Raw genomic sequence first — 19,502 nt, forward strand, 5'->3', positions numbered from 1 at the left:
GTATTAATATGAACTCAGTATCATTTCCCAAGTCAAAAATTTTAGTTGTGCGACGTCAGTACAGAGAAGCGCAGGACCTGTGCACAGTGTGAATTCTCACAAGGCGAATACATCTGCCATCAGCACCCAAACCAAGTGACGAGACACTGCTGTCCTCAGAACCCCCTGCTGTTTCTCTCATTACTACTCCTGGGCAGCCCACCCCCCCAACCTCTATCCTGCCTTCTAACTACGTAAAAAAGTATCAACTTTTGTACTTGTTATAGAGGGGATCATAGACTATGGTTGTTTGTTTTTTTATGACAGCGTCTCTAGCCTGGTGGCACACATCTTTAATTCTAGCACTTGGGAAGCAGAGGCAGGCAGATCTCTCTGAGTTTGAGGCCAGCCTGGTTTACAGAGTTCAAGGATAGCCAGGGCTACACAGAGAAACCCTCTCTCAAAAACAAAACAAACAAAACAAAACAAAGAGAGGGTCTCCTGTAGCCCAGGCTGAGCTTGAGCCGCCTCTGTGGCCAAGGCTGACCTTGAACTCCTGATCCTCCGGCCTCTACCTTGCTTACCACTGTGCCACATACGCAGTGCTGGGGGCTCCTGCATGCTGAACGAGCGCTCTACCATCTGAGCTACAGTCCAGCCCAGGAAAGGCGTCTTTTATGTCTGCTTATTTTGCTCAGAATTGTGCTGTGGGGAATGTATTTGTATTGTTGCCCATAGGAACACTTGTATTGTTCCTTAGGGTTAAAACTTCCAACTGCTGCAGAAGAGAATCAGTCCAATGTGCAGACCCTGGAACTGGGTGCCACACCCTGGGAAGGGACTTGTATGTGCATTGGTGGCATAAGATCAAAACTTCCCACTAGCATAGTTTTCTATTTCACGTTAGCAGTATTTACTAATTGCTAATGTCCCACACACCCAGAGGCACTGAGTGACAGTGCACTGGAAATAACTAGGTTATGATGTGGGATTCCCCTCTGTCTGCTGTGAATACCACTGGTTAATAAAGAAACTGCCTTAGGCCTGCATAGAGCAGAATAGCGGTAGGAAAACTAAACTGCATGTTGGGAGAAAGGAGGCGGAGTCAAGGAGAAGAGAAACTTTGCTGGTGGGCCACAACCTTGTGATGATGCACAGATTAATAGAAATGAGTTAAAATAATATGTAAGAGTTAGCCAATAATGGGCTGGAGAGATGGCTCAGTGGTTTAGAGCATTGCCTGCTCTTCCAAAGGTCCTGAGTTCAATTCCCAGCAACCACATGGTGGCTCATAAACACCTGTAATGAGGTCTGGTCTCCTCTTCCGGCCTGCAGGCATACAGGCAGATAGAATATTGTATACATAATAAATAAATAAATAAATAAATAAATACCTGTTTAAGAGTTAGCCAATAAGAAGCTAGAGCTAATGGGCCAAGCAGTGTTTTAAACAATATAGTTTCTGTGTGACTATTTCGGAAGTCTACTATTTCGGGAGTCTGGGCAGCCGGGAATTGAACAAGTGGCCTCCTACAACAAGGTTAAGTAGTCAAATAAGTCTGAATTATTTCACTCTGATGAGATTTTAGTTTCATTTTCTAAAAAAAGTACAAATTCTAATACACAGCACATAATATTCTCACTTAACTACGGTACTCTTTTAAAATGCATCATCCAGTAGCCAAGTGTGGAGGTGCATGCCTGTAATTGCAGCACTAAGGATGCGGAGGCAGACAGTGAATTTGGAGCAGACCAGTGAGACCCTATCTCCAAAACAGAAAGGAAGGAAGGAAGGAATGAAGGAAGGAAGGAAGGAAGGAAGGAAGAAGGGAAGGGGGAGGGGAAAGAAGGGAAGGGAAGGGAAGGGAAGGGAAGGGAAGGGAAGGGAAGGGAAGGGAAGGGAAGGGAAGGGAAAAGGGCAGAACAAAGCACTACCAGTATGTTTCCTAGAAATTCGTCTCAAATATGATCAAGTTTCAGATCTTATTTGAGAAGTTTTGGATTATCGTACCGTGCAGACCCCAGTATGCAAAGGGCCTAGTTGGGACTAAATTCACCTGAGTTTGCTTCTATTTTACTTTATGGTAGAAAGATCAACTGTGTGACGCAGTATAGAGAAACAGCACGAGAGCGGTCACGAGCGAATCATCTGCTTGACATCACCATCCATAAAAAAGTCTTTATTACTGTTAAAAAGGTGATTTTAACATGTTCATAAGTTTGCAACTACAATTCACTTCACTCTTAAATATGTAGAAAGCTTTAAAAGCACAGAAAGGGTTGTGAAGGCCTGGACTCGATAATACTTTTTTTTACTTAATTGTTTTTAATTGGTGGTGGTCTCACTTTGTAGCCCTGGCTGGCCTGGAACTTGTTATGTCGACTAGGTTGGCTTAAACTCAGATTCACCTGCCTCTGTTTCCCAGGATGGAGTTTCTTGTGTGTACATGTCTCTGTGCCATGCATCTGTGCGAGAGGTCAGAGGGGGACTTGGTATTAGCTGTCTACCCTTCTTTTCGAGCAGGGTCTCTCACTATCTGGGTTCACTAGACTGCAAACTCCAGGATCTGTTCACCTTCACCCCTGCCCCCTGCCCCAAGTTGACATCGCAGCTTGCTTGCCTCATCCCTGAGTTATCCTGAGCAGCCAGGAACTAAGACTTCAAAGTCTTGTATTTTAAATTAAATCTTGTTATAATTTGGAGGGTCCACAACACCTCGACTTTAAGTTGCTAGTGACACCGTATCAAATCACATGGGTCTAGTCCATGAACTTCTAGATTGAATTCAGGGCACTGCTTTCCCCTGAAGACTTCCTGTCTTGTTCACATGTTCACTCAACTCATGACCTAAGAATTCCCAGCGCATCTGACCTATGTCTTTCAAGTCTTGCTCAATATTCAAAAAGTGCTACCTCTTTTTCTAATGTCACTTTGCTGGTTGAGCCAAGTAGAGCTGAGTGGTGGTGGCCTACGCTTTTAATCCCAGCACTGGGGGAGGCGGGGAGGGGGGCAGAGGCATGCTGAATTCTGTGAGTTCAAGGCCAGCCTGGTCCACAGAGTGAGTTCCAGGACAGGTTCCAAAGCTATACACAGAAACCCTGTTCTTTGCTTCCTGTTTTACCAGGAAATCTGTCCCTTTCCTTACTTTCTCTAAATTGGCAGTTAGGGCTGTACGGTCTAGAGGTTCAGTGCTTAGTTAGGTGTCGCTGTTGTAGTTTGTCACGCTGGAAGACACAGAATTCTTTATTATTCTCCATTGGTTCAGAGGCTGCCAGCCTGACCTACTCACTACCAAGTTCAAGCCAGTCTACCACTCAATGGTCTTTACCCCTAGAGCTTCCGTCCTGATGCTGCGACCCTTTAATACAGTTCCTCATGTTGTGGTGACCCCAAACATAAATTATTTTCATTACTACTTCATAACTGTAATTTTGCTACTGTTATGGATTATGAATACCTGTTTTCCAATGGTCTTAGGTGACCCCTGTGAAAGGGTTGCTCGACCCCCAAAGGGGTTGTGACCCACAGGTTGAGAACCACTGCTGTACGATCACTGTGTTATGTTCTGCCTGAGTCTGCTGAAAATTTCTAATTAAGAACTGTACCTCAACAACTTTCGGTAGCTTTGAGACAGAGCTTATACAGAAGTTCTTTTTATTTATTAATTTTCAAGATGAATTGATGCCCTGGCTAGGTCCTTGGGTGTACTGTGTAGACATTCAGTCCTTCTGCGAAGCACCATTCTAGAGAGAATTTCCTAAAATTTAACACCTTTTTCCTCTGATTGAAACCTTTCATGCCATCACTTGTGTGCAAGAAGCAAAAAGGGATTAAAACCTTTTTCTTCTAGAATTTTCTAATGTCCCCTATCATATTTGCAACGGAAGGGTTCTTCAAAAGGTCCTTAAGAATTCTTGTGAATTCGCTGGTGATAGGTGAGGTGCGAGTGTTGTCTGAAGGCCTTCTTACACTCCATACATTCGTACGGTTTCTCGCCGGAATGGATTCTCTGGTGCTGGATTAGTGACGAGTGGAGTCGAAAGGCTTTCCCACACTCCTGGCAGTCGTACGGTTTCTCACCCGTGTGGATGCTCTGATGTTGAGTAAGCTGCGAGAGCAGTCGGAAAGTTTTCTCACATTCCAAACATTTGTACGGCTTCTCACCAAAATGGATACTCTGGTGTTGAGTCAGCTGTGAGAAGAGCCGAAAGGCCTTCCCGCATTCCTTGCAGTCATACGGCTTATCCCCGACGTGAATACCCTGGTGGGAGATGAGCTCCGAGTACCGGCGGAAGAACTTCTGGCACTCCTTACACTCGTACGGCTTCTCCCCGGTGTGGATCCTCTGGTGAAGCGTCAGATGATAGCCGCGGCTGAAGCTCTTCCCGCACTCCTTGCAGTCAAAGGGCTTCTCGCCCGTGTGGATCCGCTCGTGCAGGGTGAGCTGCTGCCGCACGCGGAAGGCCTTCCCACACTCCGCACAGCTGTAGGGCTTCTCTCCCGTGTGCAGTTTGTGATGCAGCCGCAGGCCCGTGCTGCACAGGAAAGTCTGACTACACTCGTCGCATTTGTAGCTTGTGCCGGCACTGCTGAGCCTCTGGTGCCGGGTAAGGTGCGCGTACTGGCGGAAGGTCTTCCCGCACTGCCTGCACTCGTAGGGCTTCTCGCCCGTGTGGATCCGCTGGTGGAGACTAAGCTGTCCCCGCACTCGGAAGGCCTTCCCGCACTCTTGACACTCATAGGGCTTCTCGCCAACGTGACTTCTTTGGTGTCCGCGGAGGTCTGAGCTGCACGAGAAGATCTCTGTGCATTTCTTGCATTCGTAGAGCTTGTCAGATGTGTGAATCCTCTGGTGTCGGCTAAGGTGGGCGCACTGTCTGAAAGCTTTTCCGCATTCTTTGCATTCGTAGGGTTTCTCACCGGTGTGGATTCTCTGATGGAAAGTAAGCTGCTGGCGGACTCTGAAAGCCTTTCCACACTCCCCACAACCGTAGGGCTTTTCTCTGCTATTTTTCTGATAGAGACCAACAGGTGAGCGTTTTCTGTACATAGGTCTTTTTCCACGGGTGGGTTTTGTCATTTGCCTGGAATATACTCTATGAGAACTCTCTTGTTCTTCACACATTTTATATTCAAATTCTTTCCCATAAAAGGAGTCTTCGAGGCCATGCCTTTTAATTCTTTCTATTATCTTCCATGGAGATAAATTAATTTCATAAGTATTATTTTCTTGAAATAACACTTTGCTGCTATACCTAGATTCCAGATCTGAAAAAAAAAAAAAAAGATAAACACATGACACTCTCCCAATCTGGATGAAATAAACAGATACAAGTTTTTAAAACTGAAACCAAAAACATAACACAAAACAAGCTTAAACCACATGTGATGGCATGTCTGATTGCAGCACTCCAGAGGCTGGGGAAGATGCTTTAGTCACACAGGCAGGTACACAGGCAGACCAGCTTGAGCTACACTGCAAGAGTTTGGCTCAAGACAAGGAAAACAAAACAAGACAAAACCAGCCGCTAAATCGGCTAAATAGCCCCTCCCCAAAAAATAATCATGTGTTTTGAAAATAAAAAGTCTAAGAGGGATAAAGAAATGATGAGACCAGGTTATTTGGATATAGATCAAAATTTGAGAATCTCTACTTAAAGTATCTTTTTTAATTGGATGCATTTCGTATGTGCTAGCTTGCGTGAGCTTATGTGTATCACAAATGTGCAGGAGCCCATGGAGGCCAGAGTCCGTGAGCTGCAGGCCGTTGTTAGCTGCCATGTGGGTTCTGCAAAGGATGCAGGATGGTTATTAAGCACTCTTACACACCGAGGCACTTCTCCAGCCTCACTATTTACAGCAGAGTAAGTATATTTCCCCATGAATAGCATGGCCTGTGTTTACCATATGCAGATTGTTATCCCCTTTGCTCCTTGCCGCTCTATCGCCCTTGTTCCTTTCCATGACTGAAAACAAGGACTGGAGAGATGACTCAGCAGCTAAGGGAACTTGCTGCTCTCGCAGAGGACCTGTGTTCTGTTCCCAGCACCCACATGGCTCACAACCGTCTCTAATCCCTTCTGGCCTCTGCAGGCACTAGGCACACACACATGGGGCATAGGTACACATGTAGGCAAAACAAGCACATAAATATATACAAACACATTCATATTTTTAAAGAGTTTGATACATTTTTATCTTGTCATCTGCCTTGATTTTCCTTGAGACAGGGTTTCATTCATGTTGGCTAGCACATTACCAAAGATGGCTGTAAGCTTTCTGACCTTCCTGCCTCCATCACCCTAGTACAGGGTTACAGGTGTGTGCCACCATACCTGGTTTTATGTGGTGGAGGGGATCTAACCCAGGGCTATGTGCATAGTAGGCAAGCAGACTATTAACTGAACTACATCCCCAGCCCAAGAGCTCAATAATTTTTTAAAATAAAAAAAGTATTTTAAAAAAGAATTTATGTCATATATCAACATTATCTGTAACATGCCCAACCCGGAAGCCCTTATTAAGAGAAAAACAACTAAGGAAATGATGTCATACAAGTACATCACTGAACAGAGACTATGCAATCCACAACTACAAGCAACCATGAGGATCAATTCTCCAAGTGCACGAGTAAGTAAACAAAGTCAAATGCACACACACACACACACACACACACACACAATTGAAAATAAAAAGGGTATGGTGTGGCGGCACACACCTTTAATCCCAGCACTCAGGAGACAGAGGATCTCAGTGAGCTCAGGGACAGCAGAGTGTATATGGTGAGTTTCAACCAGGCTACACGATGAGACCTAGTCTTCAAACAATATTAATTCATGCATATTGCATTGCTGGAGAAGCAAGTGCAGTTAAGGAGACTTTAAAGACGGATGGGAATCAGGCCATCAGGGGATTCTGTACAGGGCTGTGGTAGAACGCTTGGGTGGCTTCCATCCTCAGCACCAGCACAAACAAACAAACAAACAACCAAACAAACAAGCCAAAGCCGCCTTCATGAATAAAGCATACTTTATATGCTGCAAGGCCTTGGAACTGAGGGACCTGACGCTCACACGATAAGAGCCAACCAGAGCCTCTTCAGTTGGTTCTGTTTTCATACTCACCCTTCTACAATTCCCTCACTCTGGTCCCTACACCTCATCTAATCCTCCATATCATTACCCTAATCACTTTTCTTCTAGTACTTACAAGGTTACTTTTTCCAGATAAAGTTTCACTATGTGGCCCTGGCTAGCTTGGAACCTGTTATTAGACTAGGCTGGCCTCAAGTTCCCAGAGATCCACCTGCCTCCTAAGAGCTGAGACTAAAGAACCACATCCCTGGTCATTTCAGGATATTAATAAACCATTTTTTTTGTTTTGTATGGTTGTGTGGTCAGATGGTAAGGCCATGGCTCAACAGATGCTCAACCACTAAGCTACACCCCGAACACAAGCATGAACTTGTTTATTTTTCAACTTTTACATTAATTTTGCCTGCATGTATGTCTATGTACCATGGGCATATATGTCCTTGAAGCCAGAAAAAGCCACATGTCCCCTGGAATAGAAGTTGCAGATGGTGGTGAGCCACGGTGTAAGTGCTGGACACCAAACCCAGCTCCTGTGTATTAACCATCAGTGCTCTTAGTCCCCACTTGTTGCATGACTTCATTACAAATATAAGCTCCATAAGATGAAAACAATAATTATATATATAAAAACTGAAATGCAAGTGGGCACAGTGGCACACACCTGTAGTCCCAGACAGGAGAAGATCTGAGACAGAGGATGAGGAATTCATAGTCAGCCTCATTATATGGTAAGACCCTATCTCAGAAAAGAAAAAGTAGCTGCTGAGATGGCTCAGCAGTTAAAGGCTCTTGGCTGCTGAAGATGACCAGAGTTCAAGTCCCAACACATGCATGGTGGTTCATGGCCACCTGAAACTCCAGTCTCCGGGGGATCTGATGCCTTCTTAGGGCCTCAGTGGACACCAGACATGCAAGCGATGCACACACAAACATCCCAGCAAAGCAGCTCCACAAAGGTTCTGTAGGAGTGGGGGATGAACTAAAAGATTATCTACAAAGAAATTCGATATAAAACACAGGAAGAATGTTCTCACTAGACAAGAAAGCTTTCCCTTATGGAAAAGGCAGGAAAATGAGAGAGAAGAAACAAATGGCAATCTGGCATAGAAGATATGTCATTGGTGACTCATTCATAAAAGACCTAAGTTTTCTTTCCAAGTTTAATGTCTCTTCCTCATCAGCACCTAAGAGTGCATCCCCAGCCTTCCCCATCAGCATCTAACAGTGCATTCTCCAGCCTTCCCCACCAGCACCTAAGAGTGCATCCTCCAGCCTTCCCTATCAGCATCCCAGGGGTGTGTCCTCCAGCCTTCCCCACCAGCACCTAAGAGTGCATCCTCCAGCCTTCCCTATCAGCATCCCAGGGGTGTGTCCTCCAGCCTTCCCCACCAGCATCCCAGGGGTGTGTCCTCCAGCCTTCCCCATCAGCATCCCAGGGGTGTGTCCTCCAGCCTTCCCCATCAGCATCCCAGGGGTGTGTCCTCCAGCCTTCCCCATCAGCATCCAAGGGGTGTGTCCTCCAGCCTTCCCCACCAGCACCTAAGAGTGAGTCCTCCAACCAGCAGGCGCATGTCAGTCACACATTGCCTCTGCTGATGAGCGCTTACTCACCTTGGCTCCACCTTCTCTTCTCCTCCCTCACAATCATCCAGGGCTCTTTCCCTTGTTCCAACAGGATGATCACATCTGGCTTAGAGATGGAACATCCTGCTTGAAAGAACAGAACAGAATATATGTATAGAATGAATCTATCTGCCAGGTGGGGAGACACATGGCTGTGACTTCAGCACTTGGGAGGAAGAGGAAGAAGGACCAGGGGTGTAGTGTCATGGCTGCATAGTGAATGCAAGATGAGGTACAGAAGACTTTGTGTGTGCTTAGGGCACATGCAGAGTTTTATTTTTTATTAGTTATCATTACTATTATGGTTTTTGATACAGGGTTTCTCAGTGTACCTTTGGTTGTCCTGGAACTCACTTTGTAGACCAAACTGGCCTCAAACTCAGTGATCCACCTGCCTCTGCCTCCAGAGTGCTGGGATTAAAGGCATGTGCCATTACCACCCAACTGTTTAATTTAGTTTTTTTTTTACTTTTATTTTTATGTGTGTGGGTATTTTGCCTGCATGTATAGCCATGCACCATGTGCATGCAGTGCTCTCAGAAGCCATAGGAGGGCGCTGGATCCCTTGGAACTGGAGTTACAAATGGCAGTGAGATGCTCTGTGGATGCTGGGAACCAAACCTACATACTCTGCAAAAGCAGCCAGTGCTCTTAACTTATGAACCATCTCTCTAGGATCCAAAGAAAGATTCTTTAGTCAATTCTTCAAAACAACTATGGCTCTCAGGGTAGGAAAACACTAGAATTTAAAGTCTTTTAGTATCGAGGGTAGAGACATGATTTTATTTTCATTTAAACTCATATAACTCTATCCTTTTAAAACTTATTTTTTAAAGAAAGATTTATTTATTTATTTTGTATACAGTGTTTTGTTTGCATGTCTGCCTGCAGGTCAGAAGAGGAAGTGGGCACCAGATCTCATTACAGTGGTTGTGAGCCACCATGTGGTTGTTGGGAATTGAACTCAGGACCTCTGGAAGGACAGCCAATGCTCTTAAGCTCTGAGCCATCTCTCCAGCCCTAAAACTTATTTTTTAATTATAATTATGTATTTGATTTTTGTGGGATCATGAAAGTGTTTCACAGAGGTGAAACACTTCCAAACCACAAAGAGAGGGTCTCCCGGCTGTCAGCGCACGTGACAGTGACCGGAAGTGAGCTTACCCAGGGACACCAGGTGGCTGTAGTTCTCTAACATCACATCTTTGTACAGATCCCGCTCCTGAGGATTCAGGCATTCCCACTCTTCCTGAGAAAAGTTCACAGTCACGTCTCTGAACATCACCTCACCCTGAAATGACAATCCCGTGTACTGTGTGTAAGATAAAACGGGATAGAATGTACTGGGGGTGTGTCTGCCAAAGTTACTGTTCCGTGGCTGTGAGGAAACACCAACACCAAGCCAGCTCTTATAAAAGAGCCTTTAATTGGGGACTTCCTTGTAATTTTAGGTTAATCCATGATCATCATAGAAGCAGACAGGCATGGCAGCTGAGAGCTTCACATCCTGATACACAGGCAGCAGGCAGACAGACAGACAGATACACAAGAGACAGAGACAAAGACAGAGAGACAAAGACCTGGGCTTGGTGTGGGTTTTTAAAGCCTCAAAGCTCACCCCATAACATGACTCCTCCAACAAGGCCACATAGCTTAATCCTTCCCAAATATTCCCACTAACTGGGGACCAAGTTTTCAAATATATGTGTTATGGGAATTTTGTTTATATCATGGTCTGTTGTCCAATTGAATAGAGCATTTGGTTCAAGAGGTGGGGTTCACATTCAGCCGACCAGAAATTAATCAGAGTCCTTGGCGGACTCAGAAGAGAGGGAGGCCCCTGGGAAGAAGAGGTGGGGCTGGAAGGTTGCGAGGCCTTTTAGGAGCAGGGAGGCAGGTGGTGACGGTTGTATCATGACCGTGGTGATTGTCTCAGGTTCTTAGATTTGTCCCTCAGTTTTAATACAATGAACAGTAAAAGAAATCATTTCATACATGAGCCTCTGGGAGCCATTCTCATTCCAACCCACAGGAGACTAAACAGATGGCTGAGCGGTCAAGAGCCCTGCTGCCCCTGCAGAACCAGAGTTCCCGGCGCTCACGCTGAGCACGCATAACACGCGTTTGCAAACACACACACACATGCATCAAAATTATCTATGAAAATCTTGAGAAAATGTTTACAAGGGGCAGGAGAGACAGCTCCGAGGTTAAGAGCCCTTTCTGCTCTTGCAGAGGGCCCAGGTTTGGTCCCCAGAACCCACATGGAGGCTCACAACCACCAGTAATTCCAGTTCTAAGGGCTCTAATATCCTCTTCCGATATTGAGGGCTCCAGCATGCATGCAGTGCACATATATACACCCAGGCACACTCACATACGATAAAATTAAGTAAATATTTTAAAAGAATAAAATAGGTAAGACTATGTATGTTCCTCACAGATCATATCTTAGTCTGTCAACAATGGAAAATTTAAATTATGTATGTAGTAACTGCTCATAATGCAATTCGGTGGGAGCAGTGATATTTTAAGGAGAGGTTTTCTGATCTTTAGGGGTTCACATCAGTAAGCTCCTGTCAGGGACTGATTTGGTCAGTGCACCCTCGGGTGAAGGTGGAGAGATGGGCACACAGAGCAGGCAGATGCAGGGGCTACACACACACACACACACACACACACACACACACACCCGTGTAGTGAAGACTGGGGAGCAGCTGGAGGATCAGATTCTGTTAGGAAGCTTCAAAATAACAAATGAGAGTGTTTGTTCAACCTGACAGACCAAAAATGACAGGGCAACCAAGAGGGTGCGCTGGGGAAAAGTTGCCGCAGCCAAGCCAGGTGACGTGAATTACATCTCCAGGACATGGGTGGAAGGAGAACTGGCTCCTTTTCCCTGCAGACACCCGCGGCACATCCCCCCCCCAAAATGAATAAACATAAATAAATAACTGCATGAGCTTTAACCCTGGGACCCACATGGGAAGCTGATGATTTGGGTCTATCCTCAGGACAAACCAAGGAGGAGAGAACCAATTCCAAAAGTTGGGCACTGACAGTCACGTGTGTGCCACAGCATGCTATGTCCACATGTACAAGCACACATGTGTCCCACAGCATGCTTATGTCTGTATGTGCATGCACACGTGTGCCACAGCATGCTTATGCCCGTATGTGCATATGCACAGGCAGCATAAATAAATAAATAGTGTAACTTTTTAAAAACAATTTGAGATACAGAGAAACCAACTTACATGAGCCATGATTCTAGAATTGCAAGAACTGGCTTGTCCTTCCTCAAGGATCACGCCCTGGAGAAGCCGGTCAGAGCTAGAGCTGGGGAAGAGTATGCAGCCATGAGATCAGAGCTGCCTCAGAGCTTCCAATTTTAAGTGTCAATGTATCCCATTTCTCTCTCCTTACATGCAACTCAGCATTCTAACACAAACTGCGGGAGGTGGGCGGTGGCTTACAGGTCCTTTATGCCCTCCTCCAAACTACAGGGCAATCAGCTGCAAAATATGGCAGTGAAACTTCAGGATGCACTGGGGTCACCTAGAAGACTGGACGAGATGGCTCAGGGGTTAAGAGCATTGGTTGCTCTTCCAGGGACCTAAGTTCGATCCTCAGCACCCACATGGTCTTCACAACCTACTTGTTACTCCAGGTCCTCCTGGACACATGTAGGTGGCACACATACATGTAAACACACACATAAAAGTAAGTTTTAGAAGAAAGAATGTGCTTTTCTGGCTTTTGTTTGTTCTGCAGTCCTGAAAAGAGAGAGCTCACAGGCCTGCGCGAGCTGGGTAAGGGCTCTGTTGCTGAGCTACAGCCCCAGCCCTTGCATTTGTAAAATTTCCCCGAGACACACAGCAGCTGATCCAAATGCCACACTTAAGAACAACCAATGAGCCAGGCCTGGTGTCGCAAGTCTTTGATTCCAGCACTCGGGAGGCAGAGGCAGGTAGATCTCTGTGAGTCTGAGACCAGCCTGGTCTACAGAGAGAGTTCCAGAACAGCCAGGGCTACACAGAGAAACCCTATCTCAAAAAACAAAAACAAACAAACAAAAACCTACCAGTGCAGGAGAGGAGGATGGGTCTCAGCGGTTCCTCCAGCCACCAACCTCAGTACCCTTAAATAACATGCTAGGCTTTACAAAACACACACCAGCCTTTAACACTGGTATTTCAGTATTAGAGAACCTAAGAAAAACGGGCCAACTAAATGTATAAAGCACGTGAGTAATCAACCATAGAATCCCACCATCCACTGCACTAAAAAGGTCTCTGCTCACAGAAAATGTAGGGAAATTCTCAGACCCTGAGCAATGAATAATTCATTCTTTTTTGTCTTTTTATTTTTCAGACAAGGTCTCAATGTGGTCCAGGGTGGTATTGAACATATCATCCTCGTGGAGTGAGTGGCAGCGACATCACTCACAGAACTGAATAAAACATTTTCACAGAGAGCTTTCAAAGGGAAGGAGATTAACCCCATGTCCTAAAAATTCAGACAGACTTCACAGAAACACAGAAGCACCAGAAACTCACATGTAATCTTGCTTTTAAAAAGAAGCAGCGGAGCAAATTCAAGATACTCCGGGCCTTCTTTCTTCTTCTTTATTTTTTTTTCTTTCAGATGGGGTCTCTTGCAACTCAAATTCAGGCGACAGACCTTGACTGTCTTATCCTCCTGCCTCCACCTCCCAAATCCTGAGATCACAGGCGTGTACCACCACGCCCTCCGGCTTCACCCCAACGCTTTTCTAAACTTGGTCAGAGCCCCCTTCCATACTTCAGGGATCCCAACTGACCCCACCCCGATGCACCACAGCAAGCGACAGGGAGACTGGAGGCAGTTCACGGTCACTCGTGTCCGAGTTTGCTGCTTCGGCTAGCCTGTTCAGCGGACACCCTGTTACCACCACCCCTGGGGCTGCCCAGCCTCTAGTTCCGAGGTGTCCCGCGGCTCTCAGCTCCCCGAGGCCTGCCTGGCATCTAAGGTTCCCACGTTCTGCACCGGGTGTCTCCACGGTGCAAACCGACCCCGACTTCCCTCTCGGTTCCCGGTCGCAGAGCGGCCGGGTTTAGCCACAGAGCGGCAGCACGATGGCCACCCGAGTGCCAGGCGGGCCCTGCCCTCGAGTCTCCTGGAAGAGCTTAGGCCGGGCTCACCAGACTGACGGACGCGGCGCCCGAACGGTGGGTCCCGAGTGCGCTGACACGACAGCGGTCGGTGACCCTGGCCTCGGCGCTACACCGGTGGCACCGACGGGCTACTGAGGGCTCTGGGGATTCTGATCTCAAGCTAGAAAGTCCCGGCGCCGCCTGCTTCTTTCACGGGGTTCTGGACTCCCCGCCCTACCCAGACTGTGAGCCCCGCCCCCAGCTCCTGGAAGGGGGGGGGTGGGCGACAGTGCGCAAGCGCACAAGGGACCCGCGGCGTGAGACAGGCTTTGGTGGCATCCTGCACCCGCAGTGGCAGAGGGAGTTTGGCGCCGAAATGACTTAGACCCGTGATTCTGACCTTGAATATACTGACACCCTAATGCTTCGAGGTCCAGCGTGGAGCGCTTGCTAAACAACCGCACTCTAATAGACATCTGCTTACTACTTTTGGCATCTGTTGCTTGTTTTTGTTTTTGTTTTTGTTTTTTGACAGTCTCCCTTAAAGGCCCTGAATCTTGCCGGGGAGGCCAAGCTGACTTGAACTTACATGCTGGCTTTAAAGGCACACACCACCACATCCCTATCTGAACCACTCTTAGGGCTGTGCTAAGATTGTCGATCGGTTTTTCTTCCTTTCTTTAAAAACATCCCAGACAAAGTCTCTCTACGCAGCCGTAGCAAGCATAGAATCTGTAGACTAGGCTGGCCTCAAACTCAAAAATCCACCCGCCTTTGTTTCCGTTGTACTGGGATTAAAGGTATGCACCGCTACTTTGGGCACCGTTTTCTTTTCATGAAGGAGACTAGTGGTTTAATATAGGCTGAAGCACCGGACGGTGGTGGTGGTGCACTCCTTTAATCCTAGCCTTCGGGAGGATATATAGCTATATATATATACTGAAGCACTCGGGTTGGGAGGACGCAAAAGGACAGCATGCCTGAAACCCTGGAACATGGGTACAGGCTTCTCTAAAAGACTGGTTTTCGTGATATTCTTACGTTCTTATGTAAGGAAGAGCTTTGCTTTTCATTCATTTCTTCAGTCTAAATAGCATGTATTCGAGAGTTCTTAACGTGTTGTAATTGATTTCTTTCGTTTTGATGCCTGCGTTTTCCAAGATTTGGCTTGTGGGAGCCCCTGAAGCTGAACACTGGTGGGTTTTTCATTTGAACTACAGCCCAGGCTGACCTGGAACTGGTGATTTCTTTCGTTCTGCTTCCCTTCCCTTGGCATTACAGGTGAAAGACACCACACTGGGCTATTGGATACTTTTTTGTCTTCTGATCGGTGGCTAACACGGTTTGTTTTGTTTTGTTTTGTTTAACATTTTGGTAATCATTAAATACTTCAGGGAGTTGGGGAGGTGGCTCAGTGCTTAAGAGCCAGCTGCTCTTTCAAAGGACCCAGGTTCAGTTCCCAACACCCACATGGTGGCTCACAAATGTAACTCTATTTCAGGAAATCCAATGTACCCTTCTGGTTTCCATGGGTACTAGGCAATGCATGTTATGAACACATGCAAGCAAAACACTCATATACATAAAAGGTAAAAAACAAAACATTTTAGTTTCATCATGTACTTTCAATATCCTAGCCAAAAGTATGGAAAGCAAGACAATTTAATTATATTCATTCACCTTAGGTATGGTGTATGTATGTATGTGTATGAGTCCATGTGTATGCCATGGCGCACACGTGCAGGTCAAACAACCTGAGAAAGTTTGAAGCAGAAGGATTGTTGAGGTTAGCCTGGGCTACTGAATTCCAACCTGGGCTACATACAAAGCAAGACCCTGTCTGAAAGTAGTGGGCTAGGTCAATGGTAGAATGCTTGCATAGCAGGCGAAAGCTTAGATGATCCAATCCCCAGCATCGAGAAAGCAGGAAAAAGATATCCATGCTAGTGATGATGCAGCTTTATAATTTAACTCCAGAGGCGGAGGCTAAGGCAGGAGAATTACAAGTTCAAGGACTGCGTTGGCAGCTTTGTGCAACTGTCTCAAGAAGCAAAAAACCCACAAATGTAAAAACGTTACAGACAATACATAGCCAGTATTCAGATTTAACTGCTAACAAGATCGGTGTATTCGCTACTGGTCTCTCACAACATTAAACTGAGACAGGGTCTTTGTCCAGGCTGGCCTCTGCCTCCACTGATGATCCTACTCAGCGTCCTAGGTAGTTAAGAAAGGCTCCTACCTTTCTTTTGGGTCTAGGGGAGGCTGACGTACAGAGCCTTGTGGTACCCAGGTCATTGTCACTGAGCTGTGACCTCATCTGCTTTGTGATGACAGCTTGGTTAGCTTTAGATGACCCCAGGCACAACGCTCCAGTTTCCCACCTTGGTTTGTGATCCTCTTGCCTCCCACCTCCAGAGTGCCGGGAGTACAGTTGCGCACCTCTATATGGTTTGTGAAGGGCAAATCAACCAGGCTTTTGTGTATACTAAGCAAGCTACGAAGTTCCATCTCCAGCCACTAGTGTGCTTTGTCCCCCCCTCGGGTTTTTAAGACAGGGTTTTACTGTGTAGCCCTGGCTGTCCTGGAACTCACTCTGCAGACAAAGGTTGGCCTTGAACCCAGAAAGACCCCCCTGCATTTGCTTCCCAAGTCCTGGGACTGAAGGCATGCGTCACAACCTCCAGCTGCTTTTCTTTTTGTAGAACTAGGAAACCGATTCAGTTTGACTTGATACTTTGTTTTGTTTTTGCAGTATGTGATGAGAATATATAGCTGGTAAAATATGCTGATGGGAGGGTCAGGAGGTGAAGGCCAACCTAGGCAAGACTTACCTCAAAATAAAAACAACATTTAAAGTGGGGGAGTAAGTCCAAAAATCTAGAACACAGCTTGTGAGTTTGTGTTTAAAACTGACAGGACCGAGTGCTGAGACAGACAAGTCCCCATCCATGAAGAGCGGCACGATGCCCTGCCCAACTCGGCATAACCAAGCTGCAGTATTTACATTGCAAATCATAACATCAACCATAAGAGGAAAGCAAAGGATTTTTAAAAATATACTGGGATGGAAAATGACTTACAAGCATCACCACCAAACAGATCTCTTCCAATCATGAACTGGCTACATTTACAAACCCAAACCGGACATTAAAAAAAACCTAATGTAACCACAAACTAGAGAAAACAGTCGTATTACACAGCCAGCAGGAAAACAATCATTCAACAGAAAATAGTATGAAGACAGTTCACAGAAAGTGCAGTATTTGAAAATATGAAAGTATGGCATTAAAAGTAAATTACATTCAGCAGAAAAATGCAAATTAAAGCTGTTGTAATATGTTTCACTTAACAGACTGGCAAATCAGACTTTAATAAGGTGTCAGCAAAGGCAGAGGAAAGGGAGTTATGCAACATCTGAGAAAGAACCAACCACTATTGGCCTTTTGTAAATGCACATGTACTCAAATCAGCAAGGCAACCCAGGGGTGGAGCTTTCCTAGACATCTGCACATAGAAGCTAATATGTACAAAGACAGTCACCTCATTCTGTGTTTCAAAGGAGAAAAGACTATGTACCTCAGTGAGGGACTGATTCAGTTAACTGTGATGAAGGCCAAAAAATAACACCACACAGACATGGACTATGAAGCGAGAAAGTTAGTCTTTGTTTCCTAATATATTCCACTTTCTACACTCAGAAGCACTAACAGACATATTCTTCAATAATGTAAAAGGTTTAGTTTCAGTGCTGAGGGGAAGGAGTCTCAGTGTGTAGCCAAGGCTGTCGATGGCCTAACACTCCTGAGTGCTGGAATGCAGGCCTTAGTAACTATGGTTCTCAATCCCTGCCCCCCAAGACAGGGAGGGTCTTGCTGTGTAGACTGTGTAGTCTCGCTGACCTGGAACTCAGAGATCATCTGGCCTCTGCTTCCTGAAGTCTAGGATTAAAGATGTGCCACACCACACCTGGCTTCGACAATTCCTCAACAGCTGAAGCGCACCCCGGAATATGTCAACTGTTCAACAGTCATATGGATGCTTGCCTCCCAGTGAACTGCCGCTTTCAACCTATTCCTTCCTCTTTCATCTTTTAAAATTCTCCAGCATCTTGAGACACTGACCTCAGTTTTCTGGACCTGAACCTCGCATTCCCTAGGTTATCCGAGGGGAAGTATTTCCCCCCTCAACTCCATCAAGTCCTAACTAGTGGTTATTTAAAAGTGTATTTCCAAAAATATGAAGAGACATCTCTGTGCCTATGCAAGAAGGCATTGTATATAATTTGAACTGACTGAGACTTATTCAGACTTGAAGTTCAAGACATAGAAGATAATTTCTTATATAAAAGAATATTTTGTAAATTTGGAGACCATGTATGTCTGTTAGGCCTTTCAACTGTATCGTCCACATGTTCTATCCTGATGTTGCTCAAGACAGGTACGTTAAAATCCAAGCTGTCTTTTCTCTTTGTAGTTTGACCTTTGCTTTTTATTTATGGAGGCCATGTTATTAGTTACTTACAAATAAAAACATTCAACCCTTTTAATGACATGAATCTTTGAACACTATGTCATTTTTTCCATTTTCTTTTTCTTTTTTTGGTAAATCATTTTTGTTTCTTCTTCAGCTCTTCCTTGTGTGATTTCTTTGGTTAATATCTCAACAGCATGGATTTCTCTCCCCATCCTTTAAGATCAATCCTTTTGTAGCATTATCTTTTTTATTTATTTATCTATCTATCTATTTATTTATTTTTGAGGTGGGGTTGTTCTATGTACCCCAAGCTAGTCTGAAACAACAGCAATCTTATCTTCAGCTTCCAAGGGGTACAATTCCAAATGTCCCTCACCAACCTAGTCTTTCATTTAAGAAAAAAGCTTCCTTTCAACTATAGTAATCAGCCTAATCAAATAGCTTTTGGAATTACTAATACAATGTCTACCACTCTACCACACAACCTCCCACTGGCTCCTTCTATGTTCACTGTCTTTGTTTGCGGTCTTATTTTGATTACTGGTTGCTTCTGCTTTTCTCAGCTACCTTCTTTGATTCCAGCATAGACAGGATCTCATGTGGCCCAGGTTAGCCTTGAACAATCCTGATCTCCTACATTCACCTGCCCAGCGCTGGGATTACATGAGTGCACCAACATACTCGGCTAAGACCGATCCTCTTTTTTCTCATTAAGAAGTTACTTAACCTTACGAAAAGGATGGACTGGCAAGGATATTATGCTGACAATCTGTTTCAAATGTCCCTGCTATCTGTTACGACAGCACCAGGGAAGCCGCAGCCTGGGCCACATGGATCCTATTGCAAACAATGACTTACTTCCCTGCTTGAACACTGTCACATGCTTCGTTTAAGGAAACACAACCATTTTTCTACTTTTTAAGAGTATACTGGCTTGATTCTATGGGTCTGTGAATCAGCCAGAAAAATTTATATATATTCACCAAAATTTATTCTAAACATTTCAAATATAACTCAAATAACACTGAACAGATTAGTTCATAGCAGTAGCCCTTTCTAGCTGTACCCGGTGGCAGACGTCTGCAATCCCAGCTGTCAGAGAGACCAGTGCAGGGAGATGAGCTCAAGGCCTGCCTTGGCAGTTTAGTAAGCAGGCCTCAGAAAATAGAGGGCTAGGGACGGTTCAGTGGCAGA

The 19,502-nt window shown here is 45.5% G+C and overlaps 1 protein-coding gene across 3 annotated transcripts; it reads right to left on the reverse strand.

Annotated features, from left to right (window-relative positions):
• Positions 1 to 2,144: 2,144 nt before the first annotated feature.
• LOC125403607 (uncharacterized) lies at positions 2,145 to 14,089 on the reverse strand. 3 transcript variants are annotated; one of them, XM_048439102.3, is made up of 5 exons: positions 13,257 to 14,088; positions 11,955 to 12,036; positions 9,862 to 9,988; positions 8,686 to 8,784; positions 2,145 to 5,248 (listed from the first exon to the last, which is right to left on the reverse strand). In XM_048439102.3, exons 2-5 carry the CDS (start codon positions 11,961 to 11,963, stop codon positions 3,885 to 3,887), a joined length of 1,599 nt encoding a protein of 532 aa, XP_048295059.1. In that variant the 5' UTR covers positions 11,964 to 12,036; positions 13,257 to 14,088; the 3' UTR covers positions 2,145 to 3,884. The 3 variants fall into 3 exon arrangements, with proteins under 3 accessions (XP_048295059.1, XP_048295069.1, XP_048295075.1); XM_048439112.3 differs by having other exon boundaries at positions 8,686 to 8,781; positions 13,257 to 14,087; XM_048439118.3 differs by lacking the exon at positions 11,955 to 12,036 and having other exon boundaries at positions 13,257 to 14,089.
• Between the last annotated feature and the right edge of the window lie 5,413 nt (positions 14,090 to 19,502).

Source organism: Myodes glareolus, chromosome 1, assembly GCF_982192425.1.
Source record: "Myodes glareolus chromosome 1, mMyoGla1.1, whole genome shotgun sequence".
Taxonomy (NCBI): Eukaryota; Metazoa; Chordata; class Mammalia; order Rodentia; family Cricetidae; genus Myodes; species Myodes glareolus.